We start from the raw sequence: 19,622 nt of genomic DNA, 5'->3' as shown, positions 1-19,622 counted from the left end.
CTTTGAGGGCCTACTTTGAGGCCTACTTCTACTAAACCGTCTGGTATCAATACCAACTCCCTCACACCATGACGCCGCTCCCACAGCTATCGCCACGGTCACGGCATTGGCCTCACACCCCTTCGGCCCGGGACACGCTGAGGCCAGGCCCACAGGAGCCACCACCCGCGGGGCTCCTGCCGCCTCCCCGCCGCCCGGAAGCTGCCTGTGACGTCACCAAGCCTCGCTATGACGTCACTCCTGCAGGCGCACCGCCCCCCTTAAGCCCCGCCCCCGCGCGGTGCCCGCCGGGTACTGCAGTCCGCGCGGGCGGCCGTGGCGGCGGCGGTGAGGGGCGCGGGCGGCGGGGCTGCCCCGGCGGCGGCCGCGGCCGCCATGACCTACACGGCGGAGCAGCTGGACGGCGTGCGGCGGTGAGCGCGGCGCGGGGCCGGCGGGCGGGGAGCTGCGGCTCCGAGACAGGCGGCCGGGGGTCTGCGGTGGGGTGTGCGGCGGGGTGAGGGGGGACGGGCCGGTACGAGGTAACCTTGTGTGCGCTCGCAGAATAAAGAGGTGCCGGAACTACTATGAAATCCTGGGGGTGGGGAGGGACGCCAGCGAGGAGGAGCTGAAGAAAGCCTACCGCAAACAGGCTCTGAAATTCCACCCGGACAAGAACGGCGCTCCCGGGGCAACGGACGCTTTCAAAGGTGAGGTGGGGCCCGGCCCCGTTTCGAAAGTCATAAAGCAGGATTAAAGGAGCCCAGGCTGCCTCGGACTAACTGTGCTGCGCCTTATGTAAGGGCATCATACGGGCCCATAAAGCTGGGCATTTTGATAGACTGATACACGCATCTCCGCAAAATCCCGGAGCTGGTCGGGAAGATTTGCCTTTTAGTCTTCAGAATGCAGATTTCCGTTAGAAGCAAACGGAAACGTATCCCAAGTCTCGTTCGTAGATACTGGTAAAGGTTCAGAACAACGCTTGGAAATTACATTGGCCGTGCAGGAGTGTGGTGTTGTGTAATCAATAGCTGCTCTGGGTCATGAATAAATCTTTTTATATACAGAATCATCAAATAGAATCACAGAATCATATTGGTTGGAAAGGACCTTTAAGATCATTGAGTCCAACCGTTAACCCAGCAACTGCCAAGCCCACCACTAACCCATGTCCCTCAGCACCACATCTACACGGCTTTTAAATCCCCCCAGGGATGGGGACTCCACCACTGCCCTGGGCAGCCTGTTCCAGTGCTTGACAGCCCTTTCGGGGAAGAAATTGTCCCTGATCTCCAATCTAAACCTCCCCTGGCACAACTTGAGGCCAGTTCCTCTCATCCTGTCACTTGTTCCTTTGAAGAAAAGACCAGCCCCCACCTCGCTACACCCTCCTTTCAGGCAGTTGTAGAGAGCGAGAAGGTCTCCCCTCAGCCTCCTTTTCTCCAGGCTAAACACCCCCAGGTCCCTCAGCCGCTCCTCATCACACTTGTGCTCCAGACCCTTCACCAGCTCCGTTGCCCTTCTCTGGACTCGCTCCAGCACCTCAAGGTCTTTCTTGTCGTGAGGGGCCCAACACTGAACACAGGATTCGAGGTGCGGCCTCACCAGTGCCGAGTACAGTGGGAAGATCCCTGCCCTAGTCCTGCTGGCCTCACTAGTGCTGATACAAGCCAGGATGCTGGTGGCCTTCTTGGCCACCTGGGCACACTGCTGACTCATATTCAGCCACCATTGACCAACACCCCCAGGTCCTTTTCCCCCAGGCACTTTCCAGCCACTCTTCCCCCAGCCTGTAGCGGTGCGGGGTGTTGTTGTGCCCCAAGTGCAGGACCCGACACTTGGCCTTGTTGACCCTCACACAGTGGCCTTGGCTCATCGATCCAGCCTGTCCAGACCCCTCTGCAGAGCCTCCTGCCCTCCAGCACATCAACGCTCCCACCCAACTTGGTGTTGTCTGCGAGCTGACTGAGGGTGCACTCGATCCCCTCGTTGGTACAGATATTAAAGAGAACTCATCCCAGTACTGAGCCCTGGGGAACACCACTTGTGACCAGCTGCTAACTGGATTTAACTCCATTCAGCACAACTCTTTGGGCCCAGCCTGGCACGTATATATATGCAAGCGTATGAAATTTGAGTCCAATAGTGTGTGTCTGGACTTGTCAGCAATGTTGGAATCTCAACCTGTATCAACAATGTTGGCATCTAAACTCTCACATCTTTTGCCTTTTCCATGCTGTGCTGCAGCTGTCTGCAACAGCTCTGTAAGGCAGCGTGAGGAAAGTAAGATACTCATTCATAGTGTGTTAGAATAAGGAGGTTTTGAAGGGCTTTTCTTTATTTTTTTGTGTTGGGGTCGTATTTCTCTATGAACTTGTTTACAGCTGTGTTCTGTCAAAGATCAAGGAAGAACATGAACCAAAGAAATACTTCTGAGTGGTTTGACGTGAAGTGTGAAACAGATACGCTGTACAGCTTCACAAGCATCTCTGCCAACAGAAAAACTTGGAATATGGTTCTGCATATTAATTAGTCCCTGCAGTTACTAATTTTGTATTAACTGTGTATGGTATGTGGAGGTGCACTTCTGTATCGGTGCTTAGTTTGATCTGATAAAATGTTACGTTCTCACTCGGTCTCTTGACTGAAGTGGACTCTCTCACCTCAGTTTTACAAATATTTAAGCTCTCTCCATAGACCTTAACACTGTTGTCTTTCTCCTGGTATCAGTGATGGCAGGAAATTGTTCCATCACAGGTAATGCCAGTGTTGTAACACAAAGGCAGTTCTTTCAAAAGTAACTCAAGCTTTGGTCAAGCACCAATTTTTTATGCCTGTTTGGGCTTTTTTGCTACACTGCTTAGAAGAGTCTTAGATCTGGAAATACTGCGTGATATGCCTGAGTAACACTTCTTTTAATTCACTCTCCAGAAATAGGCAATGCTTTTGCAGTTCTGAGCAACCCTGAAAAACGATTACGATACAAAGAATTCAGAAGTGACCACAAGCACGTCAGCACTGGCCAGGCCAGGCACTACGATTACTACACAGACTTTGAAACAGAAATTATACCAGAAGAAATACTCAACATGCTTTTTGGTGGGCGCTTTCCTACAGGTCAGTATCTGTCTGCGGTGTTTTTGAAATGCAATGAACTGACACTAGACCATAAAGGAAGTTCAGCTTCTCTTGGTACTGCTCAGGGAGTTGATGATACATCTGAAAAGAGCAAAAACTTGTTTGGATTTGCACTTTTCCCCCTTCCTAGCTTTTTATGCCTGGAAAAGCTCCCTTAATGCACGGTTTAAACTTCAGATTTTAGCTACTCTGTTCCCCAAAAAATGTTGTCAAAGCCCAGCCTTGCTGTCCAGGAACACTCCTAGAAGAGAGAGCACCCAGTGGGGTAATGGCTGTTGCTGCCAGGGCAAATTCCGAACCTCCCAGCCTCTCTTGAACATTTCTGACAGTTGTAGTTAGGGGTAAGAATATTTTAGTCTAGCAAGGGATTAGGCTGTTTGATTCTTGGGTAGGCAGCATTTTAATACCAGCTGCAGCTGAAGACCCTTCTTTTTGTCGTTGCTTTTATTCCCTCCGTTGTCTGAGGCCAGAAATAGTATGAGAGGTAAAACAAGGTGTGAAGGGAGGGATCAGAGGTATCTCTGCTGATGGTGCTGTACTTGAAACACCTTACTGCGTTCCAGTACAGCATGGCAGCAGCTCCTGCTGTTGTGGTCTCAGTGCCCCTATAACTAGGGAAATATAGGAGTGCATTTGGCTTGCTGCAGCTTGCACACTGTAAAGAAATTAAAACTTCTTAACTTAGAAAGTGATGCCTGCCAGGAGAGGCTGGCTGTTACTGCGTATACCGTACCTGGAGCAGCTCCGTGCATGTCTCAGTCCAGCCTTGGCTTTTGTATTTATGGTAAAGATAGAAAGATCCTGCAAGATCAGTGGAGTACGGGTTTGGGTTAAAAGTAAATGTGAAAGGTATGGTGAGCTCAAGGCTCTTCCTGGCAGTATCTAACGAATTGCTTTAGCAGTCGTGTAAACTTTCTCACCTCCAAGGCGTGGTATAAAGCAACATACACACCAATTACTACAGCCTAAAGTCACAGATACGGGTAATTACTTACAAGCTCCCTGTAACTTTAGTCTGGGTAGTACCATCTTGCAGCTCAGGGGACCTCAGATCGTTTTCAGAATTTCATCGGTAGATGTGCAAAGTGAGCCAAACACAGTGTGACATAATTCCACAGAGTCTGCAAGATTTCTGCCTTTGCAAGAAATTGCACCTGGGTGTGCTTTTGCCTCAGCCACCAGTGAAACGTTGCCCTCGTCTAACATGACTGCTGTGTAGCTGCGGGCGACAGGGATGCTTGGAGTTGACAAGAAATTGAGGAGCTGCGGGAGGAATTTGGGTACTGGGCATGGCAGGTTTAGCAGGCATGAAGAAGTAAATGGCAATTTTTATCGAAGTGGCAAAGGATAAGAAAATAAAAAGATAATTTCATTATGAAATTATGGTGTTGGTAGTAAACAATAGTTCCCCTGCCAAAAAAAGCGTTTGGGTCTGAATTTCTGTACATTTTCCTAATCTAAAAGTGAGTTTTAAATTATGGAAACTAGTTTGTTCAGTAGTTTTCCAAGTAGGCAAAGTCGACACAGCGTCGACTTAGCAAGAGAATGACTAGTAAGAGGGCGTCCAGATAGTTGATACAAAGAGAACATTTTTTAAACTGTTGTCATGTTAAGGAGGACTTGTGTGTGTAAGCTGAAGTTTGTGCCAAGCTGCAGCGTTGTGCTGGTTTTTGTTTTGTGACACCTTGCTGTCATCAGAAGCCCTTTGAGGCTAAAACACAAGAGGCTAAAGCCATTCGCTCTAGTGACTACTTACTTCTCTGCCTGTTATGTATCATGCTCATTTTAATAAAAATATTGTTTTCTGACCCAAGTTTTGATGACAGTCAAAGTCTCTCTGCTACCCCACGAGCCGAGGACAGGCACACTGTTATATCAATCTCAGACAGTTCTTTCCTCCGTCCCCAGGTGTCAGCATCTTCTGCGTTATCCTGATACTGCTTGTGGTCATTGTGGTCGGCGTGGGCCACCTGAGGAACAAGTGTAACTGCTCAAAGGACTCAGAAGGTATTTGCCTGGGGTGATCTGTCTTTCCCTAATCAAAAAGCCATCAGTTTCTACATGGATCTGGCAATTCCTGAAAGATGCTTTTAAAAAGCTTACACGGTGGGGAGGTTTGAAGCCCAACTGGATTCAGCAGTTAGGAAGGTAGTGTGACCACCTCTTTAGAGCCCCCAGCCCAGACCCACCTGCACAAGGAAACACTCTCAAGTTTGCTGCAGTTAAATGTGCAGATTTCCAGAGGTGGGCAGCTCTTCCAGCAAAAGTCCTGGAGTTTGACACTCCTTTTCCCTCAGAATTCCACTTCCCACAAAGCAGTGCCCACTCGAGGGCAGGGCTGCTCTACAGCAAGACAGTAACTGCCAAAAGACCCAAGGATGCCAGTGGCTGAAGAGGCAGCATTCAGTCCTGCCTGTACATCGCATTCATTGGAGAATTTTCTCTAATCAGCCCTGAAGTATCCCCCGTGGTGTCTCTAATCTCATTTGGATTTCATTTATAACCCTGTACAATGTAATTCTGAATATAGCTGACTTATAGCTGTGATGTTTTCTCACCCGTACATCACCAACTGCCTTTCTCCCTCCAGACAAATAGAAACCAAGGAGACCTCCAAGGTGTCAGAGAGGTAAGGCTGCTCACACTGTTCACATCCTATTGCAAATGCCAATTTTATCCCAGAACTAATTTTATCAAGGAAAAGAGGCTGTTTTGGTTATTTCAGGTGGAACCATTTCAAGACATCTTTGAGACAGGTAAAAAAACAAAATGAGTTCTCATAGCACCTCATCCTCTGCCTGATTGAGTCAAAGGTAGAAGTTCAATATTTAGGGGCCTCATGTCAAAGCTGCACTGATATCTGTGAAGACTCATCACCTTCCAAAAGCAGTTTGCTTGTCTGTCTTTGCCTAGATACAGAGTTGAGGTCTAAACTTGGGTTTCTGGATCTCAAAGCAGCCTCAGTGAGATGAGATCAGGTCTCCAAAAATATCTTCCAAGACGCCTATTACTGTTATCTAGCAAGAGCAGGATAAGGAGGCCCCAATCCAGAGGACCTTTGGAAGAGAAGCACCAAGCACAGGATGGTCCATCTGAACCCCCCAGTCCATCACTGCTACCCAAGAAGAGAGTCTGCACGTGGGAAAGCAGCAGGAAACAAGAGCTGAAGGGACCAAAACATGTTGCTCCTACTTTTCCATCTGATAGTTTTCCTACCAAAGTAATAAATGCTGCTTTGGAAAGAGGCAAGGGACACAGGGAACAAAGTCCCTAAGTATTTAGGTGCCAAATTTGCACCAATGGTTCCCAAATACCCTTAATGGTCATGATCTAAGTGATCTGCAGCCACTGAATAGAGGACTGTGCCCCCAAGGCACCTTAGTCCTCAAAGTCATCCAGTCTCCACTGGCACCAAATGCATATCCCAGCCCTCAGAGTAGGGAGAAAGGGCAATTCCACCTTCCTAATACTTGTAACTCTCACTCTTAAGAGAGATGCTGGCAATACATGAGCAGCAGCATTGGATGTAAAAACATCCAGGGCTCCCTTTGTATGGCAGGCCTGGGCCTGAATCAGGACAGCAGCTCACAGGGCAGTGCAAATCAGCCCCCGGTCCCGTGTACCAGCCAGCCGCAGCCGTGCCTGTTTGCCTCCACTTGTGTGCAAAGAAACTCCCTTCTCTCATTTTCCAGAGTGGTTAATACTGCTTTCTCTTCTTGGCACCTGCTCGGCAGGCACAAGGCAGAAGGACAACAGCATCTAGTCCAAGCTTACCACATTCCTGCTATGAAGCCAAGGACCCGGAGCTGGAAGCTGACTCGTGACAACCAGCAGTGACATTCTAGGTTCTCTTTTTTTTTTTTCCCTTGGGAATAAAGCAAGGGTGGACTTTATATATATAAATTATTGTGTCCTTTCTAATCAATACATTTACAGTAGCATCCCACATAGCTTCCTCGCCTGGGGTCTAAGGGCTTTCTCCAGTTACAGCCTGCCATGCTCAAGGGTTGATATCTAACTCTATTTTTTCATATGCCTTCAAATCCTCAGATTATTCCAGCAGCAAGAAGTACCAAGGAACCATCTACTTTGCTAATAAACTGCTGCCTTAGATTAATGGCCTTTATAGCCTGTGCCAGCCAGCCACAGGCTCGTTACTCAATATAGCCCCACACTGAGTCAAACCCGTGCCTTAGAAAAGCATGATCTGCAGCTGAAGGCCTAATGGGATGTAAATGGCCAAGTTCTAGGTCAAATCCCAGCACGATTGCTCCAAGCCCCTTATCCTTGGTGCCCTCGTCGTCCCCGCAGCAGTGGGGATGATCATATCCACCTACCTCACAGGGTTGTTGTGAGGCTATGTTAATCAATGTCTGTAAAGCATTTGGAGAGCCATGAATTAAAGGTGCTGCTGAAATGCAAATTGCCATCTTAAATACTTTATTATTAATAACTGAGCTTCAGGCAGGCAGGTTGCTGTCTTCCCACAGGTCCAACATGCTCAAAGAAGCCTCATCTTAAGCATAAAGAACAAGGTCTCTGCATAGACAGGGTTTTATCCCAGTGTAAAAAGGAGTGGCCACAAGCAAAATGCTGAGCTACTTCAGCTCCTGAAGTTTGGTAGCCCGAGTCTGCTGGGAGAGCTTCCATCTTCCGTACCACCACTTTCCCAGAGTTTCCTGATAGACCAGAAAAGCAGATGCCCCTTCCAGTTCAGCCAGAGCACCCACCTTACGGCAGCCCCAAGCACCACCGGTGCATACCCGAGTTGCCACAATAATGAGAACAGTCCATTAGGCTCCACAGGGCAACAGCTCACGTCTGGAGCCAGCTGGGTCACCACCAGAGCTGGCTCAGAGCCAGCTGCCACTCACTTCCACTGCCTACAGCAAAATACAGCCTTATAAGCCGAGCAACCAAGGATGATGGAGATGTCAATACCCAGCCTCCAATGACCATAAGAGAAACGATGCACTGTTGGGTATTTCTGGAGGTCTCAGTAGCATAACGCACGAAAGCACTAACTCTGCAACCACCTTTGCCTCTGCCCATCTTCACCATGACTCCTGCTTGCAAGCTTCACCAGCTCCACCGTCAACACAGACCTCCAAAGCACCTCGTCTACCCAGCAGCAGTACACTGAGATACTGCCTTCTCCGAACATGAGCATCAGCATCCATCAACCCCGGAGGTGAAGTTAAGGAAAAAAAGACTTAGCCAAGCACTCAAAATAGGTGCCACTGCACACATTCCCCTGCACAGTTTGACGAAACATAATAATTTAATTTTATAGGTTGGGTAAGAGGTATTTACTGGAACGTGCAGTGCTAGAGGTAGCTGTGCTTTGCAGCTGGCAATTACATGTTCAGCAAAATAAATGCAATGTTTGCACAGCTCCTGCTAAGATCCAGCACAGTTTCTATCTCTAACACACACACCAGGTAGTTTGATAAGCTGTTCTTTTAAAGAAATTAAGCCGTTCTGGTAAAATTCCTGAAAAGTAAAATGACATCACTTCACTCATCCAGCCCTCCACCAGACTGGTGAGTTTGCTTAAGCACGAGATCCCAGGTGATTCCCAAGTAGGTGGATCCAGATAGCTCCAGATCTCAGACTCGGTGCATGGAGCCTCAGAAGCAGGAAGGCACTACAAAGGCAGCTGGTCAGTACCTGTGATATCAGACACTGCAGTAATTGTCAAGCTTTAACTAACCTCCCCTCCACAATGATCTCCAAAAGATGTCCCATGGTTAATTTTCCTTCCTTTGTGCTCCTTCTTCCCACAGAATCTTGAAGGTCTTGACAAATAACCTGAACCTGCTCCGCTCTAAAACTGACCCACATCCAAAGGCAAAAATTCCAACTTTGAACTTGTTCAAACAAAGAATGAATAAAAAATAAGCAATAGAAGTGACATAACCCCTAACTTCCAGTCGCTGCTGCCCACGTGAAAGGACAGAACTTCTCCAAGCTGCTGTGCTCCTACAAAGCACACTGGTGGAAGATACTGTCCCCAAAATCGGGAATAAAACTCCTTAACCCTGGGTTTTAGCATTAATGAGAAGGCATTACTTTATTCAGCCGAGGGACACGGGGGATTGCTCCACCTAACATGCTCACCGAGGGACAAAAGCACACTCATTATATATATTATAGAAAAATGAATATTCATACAATTCCTGAGAAAAGCCCGCCTATTCCAAGAAACCTTATGCATATGCTAATATATTATGTAATGTCTTTGCACACACGTACTAAACTGGGGAAGGGGTTCTTGGGTGGGCTCTGGGGGTCGCAATCCCCCCATAGTTACGCTGTCTGATGTATAACCGTGCTTCTGCGCAGGCGTGGTTGAGGTCTTTCTGTTGACACATGCAGGTGGCTCCAAGGAGAAGATCCTGTTCTGGTTCTTACAGGATTTATCTCTACTCCTGACCCCAGAGCTGTGAATCAAGTCATTTAAGACCTACAAAGATGTTGTTCACAGCCTTGTTTATCTTTGGCCCTTCTTTGTAATTAGTGAGGAATTTAACAGAGACCTCGGATTCTCTAAGACTAAGCGCAAGCAAGAATCAGTGACGACTGTAATTCTAAGTGTTACCAGTCCCAGAAGCAGACGCTGTCTGCAAAACACGCCGTTAGCTTCAGAAAGCGCAGTTATTTTAGCTGAAAGGAAATTACTGACAGGAAAGTTGATTCTGTCTAAAGGGTACACAGAGTCGGCCTTTGAGGGCCTACTTTGAGGCCTACTTCTACTAAACCGTCTGGTATCAATACCAACTCCCTCACACCATGACGCCGCTCCCACAGCTATCGCCACGGTCACGGCATTGGCCTCACACCCCTTCGGCCCGGGACACGCTGAGGCCAGGCCCACAGGAGCCACCACCCGCGGGGCTCCTGCCGCCTCCCCGCCGCCCGGAAGCTGCCTGTGACGTCACCAAGCCTCGCTATGACGTCACTCCTGCAGGCGCACCGCCCCCCTTAAGCCCCGCCCCCGCGCGGTGCCCGCCGGGTACTGCAGTCCGCGCGGGCGGCCGTGGCGGCGGCGGTGAGGGGCGCGGGCGGCGGGGCTGCCCCGGCGGCGGCCGCGGCCGCCATGACCTACACGGCGGAGCAGCTGGACGGCGTGCGGCGGTGAGCGCGGCGCGGGGCCGGCGGGCGGGGAGCTGCGGCTCCGAGACAGGCGGCCGGGGGTCTGCGGTGGGGTGTGCGGCGGGGTGAGGGGGGGACGGGCCGGTACGAGGTAACCTTGTGTGCGCTCGCAGAATAAAGAGGTGCCGGAACTACTATGAAATCCTGGGGGTGGGGAGGGACGCCAGCGAGGAGGAGCTGAAGAAAGCCTACCGCAAACAGGCTCTGAAATTCCACCCGGACAAGAACGGCGCTCCCGGGGCAACGGACGCTTTCAAAGGTGAGGTGGGGCCCGGCCCCGTTTCGAAAGTCATAAAGCAGGATTAAAGGAGCCCAGGCTGCCTCGGACTAACTGTGCTGCGCCTTATGTAAGGGCATCATACGGGCCCATAAAGCTGGGCATTTTGATAGACTGATACACGCATCTCCGCAAAATCCCGGAGCTGGTCGGGAAGATTTGCCTTTTAGTCTTCAGAATGCAGATTTCCGTTAGAAGCAAACGGAAACGTATCCCAAGTCTCGTTCGTAGATACTGGTAAACGCTTGGAAATTACATTGGCCGTGCAGGAGTGTGGTGTTGTGTAATCAATAGCTGCTCTGGGTCATGAATAAATCTTTTTATATACAGAATCATCAAATAGAATCACAGAATCATATTGGTTGGAAAGGACCTTTAAGATCATTGAGTCCAACCGTTAACCCAGCAACTGCCAAGCCCACCACTAACCCATGTCCCTCAGCACCACATCTACACGGCTTTTAAATCCCCCCAGGGATGGGGACTCCACCACTGCCCTGGGCAGCCTGTTCCAGTGCTTGACAGCCCTTTCGGGGAAGAAATTGTCCCTGATCTCCAATCTAAACCTCCCCTGGCACAACTTGAGGCCAGTTCCTCTCATCCTGTCACTTGTTCCTTTGAAGAAAAGACCAGCCCCCACCTCGCTACACCCTCCTTTCAGGCAGTTGTAGAGAGCGAGAAGGTCTCCCCTCAGCCTCCTTTTCTCCAGGCTAAACACCCCCAGGTCCCTCAGCCGCTCCTCATCACACTTGTGCTCCAGACCCTTCACCAGCTCCGTTGCCCTTCTCTGGACTCGCTCCAGCACCTCAAGGTCTTTCTTGGAGTGAGGGGCCCAACACTGAACACAGGATTCGAGGTGCGGCCTCACCAGTGCCGAGTACAGTGGGAAGATCCCTGCCCTAGTCCTGCTGGCCTCACTAGTGCTGATACAAGCCAGGATGCTGGTGGCCTTCTTGGCCACCTGGGCACACTGCCTGACTCATATTCAGCCACCATTGACCAACACCCCCAGGTCCTTTTCCCCCAGGCACTTTCCAGCCACTCTTCCCCCAGCCTGTAGCGGTGCGGGGTGTTGTTGTGCCCCAAGTGCAGGACCCGACACTTGGCCTTGTTGACCCTCACACAGTGGCCTTGGCTCATCGATCCAGCCTGTCCAGACCCCTCTGCAGAGCCTCCTGCCCTCCAGCACATCAACGCTCCCACCCAACTTGGTGTTGTCTGCGAGCTGACTGAGGGTGCACTCGATCCCCTCGTTGGTACAGATATTAAAGAGAACTCATCCCAGTACTGAGCCCTGGGGAACACCACTTGTGACCAGCTGCTAACTGGATTTAACTCCATTCAGCACAACTCTTTGGGCCCAGCCTGGCACGTATATATATGCAAGCGTATGAAATTTGAGTCCAATAGTGTGTGTCTGGACTTGTCAGCAATGTTGGAATCTCAACCTGTATCAACAATGTTGGCATCTAAACTCTCACATCTTTTGCCTTTTCCATGCTGTGCTGCAGCTGTCTGCAACAGCTCTGTAAGGCAGCGTGAGGAAAGTAAGATACTCATTCATAGTGTGTTAGAATAAGGAGGTTTTGAAGGGCTTTTCTTTATTTTTTTGTGTTGGGGTCGTATTTCTCTATGAACTTGTTTACCAGCTGTGTTCTGTCAAAGATCAAGGGAAGAACATGAACCAAAGAAATACTTCTGAGTGGTTTGACGTGAAGTGTGAAACAGATACGCTGTACAGCTTCACAAGCATCTCTGCCAACAGAAAAACTTGGAATATGGTTCTGCATATTAATTAGTCCCTGCAGTTACTAATTTTGTATTAACTGTGTATGGTATGTGGAGGTGCACTTCTGTATCGGTGCTTAGTTTGATCTGATAAAATGTTACGTTCTCACTCGGTCTCTTGACTGAAGTGGACTCTCTCACCTCAGTTTTACAAATATTTAAGCTCTCTCCATAGACCTTAACACTGTTGTCTTTCTCCTGGTATCAGTGATGGCAGGAAATTGTTCCATCACAGGTAATGCCAGTGTTGTAACACAAGGCAGTTCTTTCAAAAGTAACTCAAGCTTTGGTCAAGCACCAATTTTTTATGCCTGTTTGGGCTTTTTTGCTACACTGCTTAGAAGAGTCTTAGATCTGGAAATACTGCGTGATATGCCTGAGTAACACTTCTTTTAATTCACTCTCCAGAAATAGGCAATGCTTTTGCAGTTCTGAGCAACCCTGAAAAACGATTACGATACAAAGAATTCAGAAGTGACCACAAGCACGTCAGCACTGGCCAGGCCAGGCACTACGATTACTACACAGACTTTGAAACAGAAATTATACCAGAAGAAATACTCACATGCTTTTTGGTGGGCGCTTTCCTACAGGTCAGTATCTGTCTGCGGTGTTTTTGAAATGCAATGAACTGACACTAGACCATAAAGGAAGTTCAGCTTCTCTTGGTACTGCTCAGGGAGTTGATGATACATCTGAAAAGAGCAAAAACTTGTTTGGATTTGCACTTTTCCCCCTTCCTAGCTTTTTATGCCTGGAAAAGCTCCCTTAATGCACGGTTTAAACTTCAGATTTTAGCTACTCTGTTCCCCAAAAAATGTTGTCAAAGCCCAGCCTTGCTGTCCAGGAACACTCCTAGAAGAGAGAGCACCCAGTGGGGTAATGGCTGTTGCTGCAGGGCAAATTCCGAACCTCCCAGCCTCTCTTGAACATTTCTGACAGTTGTAGTTAGGGGTAAGAATATTTTAGTCTAGCAAGGGATTAGGCTGTTTGATTCTTGGGTAGGCAGCATTTTAATACCAGCTGCAGCTGAAGACCCTTCTTTTTGTCGTTGCTTTTATTCCCTCCGTTGTCTGAGGCCAGAAATAGTATGAGAGGTAAAACAAGGTGTGAAGGGAGGGATCAGAGGTATCTCTGCTGATGGTGCTGTACTTGAAACACCTTACTGCGTTCCAGTACAGCATGGCAGCAGCTCCTGCTGTTGTGGTCTCAGTGCCCCTATAACTAGGGAAATATAGGAGTGCATTTGGCTTGCTGGCAGCTTGCACACTGTAAAGAAATTAAAACTTCTTAACTTAGAAAGTGATGCCTGCCAGGAGAGGCTGGCTGTTACTGCGTATACCGTACCTGGAGCAGCTCCGTGCATGTCTCAGTCCAGCCTTGGCTTTTGTATTTATGGTAAAGATAGAAAGATCCTGCAAGATCAGTGGAGTACGGGTTTGGTTAAAAGTAAATGTGAAAGGTATGGTGAGCTCAAGGCTCTTCCTGGCAGTATCTAACGAATTGCTTTAGCAGTCGTGTAAACTTTCTCACCTCCAAGGCGTGGTATAAAGCAACATACACACCAATTACTACAGCCTAAAGTCACAGATACGGGTAATTACTTACAAGCTCCCTGTAACTTTAGTCTGGGTAGTACCATCTTGCAGCTCAGGGGACCTCAGAATCGTTTTCAGAATTTCATCGGTAGATGTGCAAAGTGAGCCAAACACAGTGTGACATAATTCCACAGAGTCTGCAAGATTCTGCCTTTGCAAGAAATTGCACCTGGGTGTGCTTTTGCCTCAGCCACCAGTGAAACGTTGCCCTCGTCTAACATGACTGCTGTGTAGCTGCGGGCGACAGGGATGCTTGGAGTTGACAAGAAATTGAGGAGCTGCGGGAGGAATTTGGGTACTGGGCATGGCAGGTTTAGCAGGCATGAAGAAGTAAATGGCAATTTTTATCGAAGTGGCAAAGGATAAGAAAATAAAAAGATAATTTCATATTAAATTATGGTGTTGGTAGTAAACAATAGTTCCCCTGCCAAAAAAGCGTTTGGGTCTGAATTTATGTACATTTTCCTAATCTAAAAGTGAGTTTTAAATTATGGAAACTAGTTTGTTCAGTAGTTTTCCAAGTAGGCAAAGTCGACACAGCGTCGACTTAGCAAGAGAATGACTAGTAAGAGGGCGTCCAGATAGTTGATACAAAGAGAACATTTTTTAAACTGTTGTCATGTTAAGGAGGACTTGTGTGTGTAAGCTGAAGTTTGTGCCAAGCTGCAGCGTTGTGCTGGTTTTTGTTTTGTGACACCTTGCTGTCATCAGAAGCCCTTTGAGGCTAAAACACAAGAGGCTAAAGCCATTCGCTCTAGTGACTACTTACTTCTCTGCCTGTTATGTATCATGCTCATTTTAATAAAAATATTGATTTCTGACCCAAGTTTTGATGACAGTCAAAGTCTCTCTGCTACCCCACGAGCCGAGGACAGGCACACTGTTATATCAATCTCAGACAGTTCTTTCCTCCGTCCCCAGGTGTCAGCATCTTCTGCGTTATCCTGATACTGCTTGTGGTCATTGTGGTCGGCGTGGGCCACCTGAGGAACAAGTGTAACCGCTCAAAGGACTCAGAAGGTATTTGCCTGGGGTGATCTGTCTTTCCCTAATCAAAAAGCCATCAGTTTCTACATGGATCTGGCAATTCCTGAAAGATGCTTTTAAAAAGCTTACACGGTGGGGAGGTTTTGAAGCCCAACTGGATTCAGCAGTTAGGAAGGTAGTGTGACCACCTCTTTAGAGCCCCCAGCCCAGACCCACCTGCACAAGGAAACACTCTCAAGTTTGCTGCAGTTAAATGTGCAGATTTCCAGAGGTGGGCAGCTCTTCCAGCAAAAGTCCTGGAGTTTGACACTCCTTTTCCCTCAGAATTCCACTTCCCACAAAGCAGTGCCCACTCGAGGGCAGGGCTGCTCTACAGCAAGACAGTAACTGCCAAAAGACCCAAGGATGCCAGTGGCTGAAGAGGCAGCATTCAGTCCTGCCTGTACATCGCATTCATTGGAGAATTTTCTCTAATCAGCCCTGAAGTATCCCCCGTGGTGTCTCTAATCTCATTTGGATTTCATTTATAACCCTGTACAATGTAATTCTGAATATAGCTGACTTATAGCTGTGATGTTTTCTCACCCGTACATCACCAACTGCCTTTCTCCCTCCAGACAAATAGAAACCAAGGAGACCTCCAAGGTGTCAGAGAGGTAAGGCTGCTCACACTGTTCACATCCTATTGCAAATGCCAATTTTATCCCAGAACTAATTTTATCAAGGAAAAGAGGCTGTTTTGGTTATTTCAGGTGGAAGCATTTCAAGACATCTTTGAGACAGGTAAAAAAACAAAATGAGTTCTCATAGCACCTCATCCTCTGCCTGATTGAGTCAAAGGTAGAAGTTCAATATTTAGGGGCCTCATGTCAAAGCTGCACTGATATCTGTGAAGACTCATCACCTTCCAAAAGCAGTTTGCTTGTCTGTCTTTGCCTAGATACAGAGTTGAGGTCTAAACTTGGGTTTCTGGATCTCAAAGCAGCCTCAGTGAGATGAGATCAGGTCTCCAAAAATATCTTCCAAGACGCCTATTACTGTTATCTAGCAAGAGCAGGATAAGGAGGCCCCAATCCAGAGACCTTTGGAAGAGAAGCACCAAGCACAGGATGGTCCATCTGAACCCCCCAGTCCATCACTGCTACCCAAGAAGAGAGTCTGCACGTGGGAAAGCAGCAGGAAACAAGAGCTGAAGGGACCAAAACATGTTGCTCCTACTTTTCCATCTGATAGTTTCCTACCAAAGTAATAAATGCTGCTTTGGAAAGAGGCAAGGGACACAGGGAACAAAGTCCCTAAGTATTTAGGTGCCAAATTTGCACAATGGTTCCCAAATACCCTTAATGGTCATGATCTAAGTGATCTGCAGCCACTGAATAGAGGACTGTGCCCCCAAGGCACCTTAGTCCTCAAAGTCATCCAGTCTCCACTGGCACCAAATGCATATCCCAGCCCTCAGAGTAGGGAGAAAGGGCAATTCCACCTTCCTAATACTTGTAACTCTCACTCTTAAGAGAGATGCTGGGCCATACATGAGCAGCAGCATTGGATGTAAAAACATCCAGGGCTCCCTTTGTATGGCAGGCTGGGCCTGAATCAGGACAGCAGCTCACAGGGCAGTGCAAATCAGCCCCGGTCCGTGTACCAGCCAGCCGCAGCCGTGCCTGTTTGCCTCCACTTGTGTGCAAAGAAACTCCCTTCTCTCATTTTCCAGAGTGGTTAATACTGCTTTCTCTTCTTGGCACCTGCTCGGCAGGCACAAGGCAGAAGGACAACAGCATCTAGTCCAAGCTTACCACATTCCTGCTATGAAGCCAAGGACCCGGAGCTGGAAGCTGACTCGTGACAACCAGCAGTGACATTCTAGGTTCTCTTTTTTTTTTTTTTCCCTTGGGAATAAAGCAAGGGTGGACTTTATATATATAAATTATTGTGTCCTTTCTAATCAATACATTTACAGTAGCATCCCACATAGCTTCCTCGCCTGGGGTCTAAGGGCTTTCTCCAGTTACAGCCTGCCATGCTCAAGGGTTGATATCTAACTCTATTTTTTCATATGCCTTCAAATCCTCAGATTATTCCAGCAGCAAGAAGTACCAAGGAACCATCTACTTTGCTAATAAACTGCTGCCTTAGATTAATGGCCTTTATAGCCTGTGCCAGCCAGCCACAGGCTCGTTACTCAATATAGCCCCACACTGAGTCAAACCCGTGCCTTAGAAAAGCATGATCTGCAGCTGAAGGCCTAATGGGATGTAAATGGCCAAGTTCTAGGTCAAATCCCAGCACGATTGCTCCAAGCCCCTTATCCTTGGTGCCCTCGTCGTCCCCGCAGCAGTGGGGATGATCATATCCACCTACCTCACAGGGTTGTTGTGAGGCTATGTTAATCAATGTCTGTAAAGCATTTGGAGAGCCATGAATTAAAGGTGCTGCTGAAATGCAAATTGCCATCTTAAATACTTTATTATTAATAACTGAGCTTCAGGCAGGCAGGTTGCTGTCTTCCCACAGGTCCAACATGCTCAAAGAAGCCTCATCTTAAGCATAAAGAACAAGGTCTCTGCATAGACAGGGTTTTATCCCAGTGTAAAAAGGAGTGGCCACAAGCAAAATGCTGAGCTACTTCAGCTCCTGAAGTTTGGTAGCCCGAGTCTGCTGGGAGAGCTTCCATCTTCCGTACCACCACTTTCCCAGAGTTTCCTGATAGCCAGAAAAGCAGATGCCCCTTCCAGTTCAGCCAGAGCACCCACCTTACGGCAGCCCCAAGCACCACCGGTGCATACCCGAGTTGCCACAATAATGAGAACAGTCCATTAGGCTCCACAGGGCAACAGCTCACGTCTGGAGCCAGCTGGGTCACCACCAGAGCTGGCTCAGAGCCAGCTGCCACTCACTTCCACTGCCTACAGCAAAATACAGCCTTATAAGCCGAGCAACCAAGGATGATGGAGATGTCAATACCCAGCCTCCAATGACCATAAGAGAAACGATGCACTGTTGGGTATTTCTGGAGGTCTCAGTAGCATAACACACTAAAGCACTAACTCTGCAACCACCTTTGCCTCTGCCCATCTTCACCATGACTCCTGCTTGCAAGCTTCACCAGCTCCACCGTCAACACAGACCTCCAAAGCACCTCGTCTACCCAGCAGCAGTACACTGAGATACTGCCTTCTCCGAACATGAGCATCAGCATCCATCAACCCCGGAGGTGAAGTTAAGGAAAAAAAGACTTAGCCAAGCACTCAAAATAGGTGCCACTGCACACATTCCCCTGCACAGTTTGACGAAACATAATAATTTAATTTTATAGGTTGGGTAAGAGGTATTTACTGGAACGTGCAGTGCTAGAGGTAGCTGTGCTTTGCAGCTGGCAATTACATGTTCAGCAAAATAAATGCAATGTTTGCACAGCTCCTGCTAAGATCCAGCACAGTTTCTATCTCTAACACACACACCAGGTAGTTTGATAAGCTGTTCTTTTAAAGAAATGAAGCCGTTCTGGTAAAATTCCTGAAAAGTAAAATGACATCACTTCGCTCATCCGCCCTCCACCAGACTGGTGAGTTTGCTTAAGCACGAGATCCCAGGTGATTCCCAAGTAGGTGGATCCAGATAGCTCCAGATCTTAGACTCGGTGCATGGAGCCTCAGAAGCAGGAAGGCACTACAAAGGCAGCTGGTCAGCACCTGTGATATCAGACACTGCAGTAATTGTCAAGCTTTAACTAACCTCCCCTCCACAATGATCTCCAAAAGATGGTCCCATGGTTAATTTTCCTTCCTTTGTGCTCCTTCTTCCCACAGAATCTTGAAGGTCTTGACAAATAACCTGAACCTGCTCCGCTCTAAAACTGACCCACATCCAAAGGCAAAAATTCCAACTTTGAACTTGTTCAAACAAAGAATGAATAAAAAATAAGCATAGAAGTGACATAACCCCTAACTTCCAGTCGCTGCTGCCCACGTGAAAGGACAGAACTTCTCCAAGCTGCTGTGCTCCTACAAAGCACACTGGTGGAAGATACTGTCCCCAAAATCGGGAATAAAACTCCTTAACCCTGGGTTTTAGCATTAATGAGAAGGCATTACTTTATTCAGCCGAGGGACACGGGGGATTGCTCCACCTAACATGCTCACCGAGGGACAAAAGCACACTCATTATATATATTATAGAAAAATGAATATTCATACAATTCCTGAGAAAAGCCCGCCTATTCCAAGAAACCTTATGCATATGCTAATATATTATGTAATGTCTTTGCACACACGTACTAAACTGGGGAAGGGGTCTTGGGTGGGCTCTGGGGGTCGCAATCCCCCCATAGTTACGCTGTCTGATGTATAACCGTGCTTCTGCGCAGGCGTGGTTGAGGTCTTTCTGTTGACACATGCAGGTGGCTCCAAGGAGAAGATCCTGTTCTGGTTCTTACAGGATTTATCTCTACTCCTGACCCCAGAGCTGTGAATCAAGTCATTTAAGACCCTACAAAGATGTTGTTCACAGCCTTGTTTATCTTTGGCCCTTCTTTGTAATTAGTGAGGAATTTAACAGAGACCTCGGATTCTCTAAGACTAAGCGCAAGCAAGAATCAGTGACGACTGTAATTCTAAGTGTTACCAGTCCCAGAAGCAGACGCTGTCTGCAAAACACGCCGTTAGCTTCAGAAAGCGCAGTTATTTTAGCTGAAAGGA

General features: G+C 48.0%; 2 protein-coding genes and 1 long non-coding RNA gene across 3 annotated transcripts; all 3 read left to right on the top strand.

Annotated features, from left to right (window-relative positions):
* Positions 1–314: 314 nt before the first annotated feature.
* Positions 315–7,543, top strand: LOC137672868 (dnaJ homolog subfamily C member 18-like). Its single transcript, XM_068417284.1, has 6 exons — positions 315–413; positions 544–689; positions 2,914–3,099; positions 5,029–5,127; positions 5,711–5,749; positions 6,855–7,543. Exons 1-5 carry the CDS (start codon positions 376–378, stop codon positions 5,716–5,718), a joined length of 477 nt encoding a protein of 158 aa, XP_068273385.1. The 5' UTR covers positions 315–375; the 3' UTR covers positions 5,719–5,749; positions 6,855–7,543.
* Positions 7,544–10,156: 2,613 nt separating this feature from the next.
* On the top strand, positions 10,157–12,900 carry LOC137672721 (dnaJ homolog subfamily C member 18-like; the record flags this gene model as incomplete). Its single annotated transcript, XM_068417121.1, has 3 exons — positions 10,157–10,257; positions 10,389–10,534; positions 12,749–12,900. Coding segments are annotated over exons 1-3 (336 nt in total), but the record flags the coding sequence as incomplete, so codon positions are not given.
* Positions 12,901–12,903: 3 nt separating this feature from the next.
* LOC137672850 (uncharacterized) lies at positions 12,904–17,372 on the top strand. Its single transcript, XR_011049659.1, has 4 exons — positions 12,904–12,933; positions 14,860–14,958; positions 15,543–15,581; positions 16,682–17,372. It is a non-coding gene; the product is annotated as an uncharacterized lncRNA (long non-coding RNA).
* Positions 17,373–19,622: the final 2,250 nt, after the last annotated feature.

This window comes from Nyctibius grandis, chromosome 22, assembly GCF_013368605.1.
Source record: "Nyctibius grandis isolate bNycGra1 chromosome 22, bNycGra1.pri, whole genome shotgun sequence".
In the NCBI taxonomy this organism is placed as follows: domain Eukaryota; kingdom Metazoa; phylum Chordata; class Aves; order Nyctibiiformes; family Nyctibiidae; genus Nyctibius; species Nyctibius grandis.
This window is presented reverse-complemented; position numbering and strand designations above follow the sequence as displayed.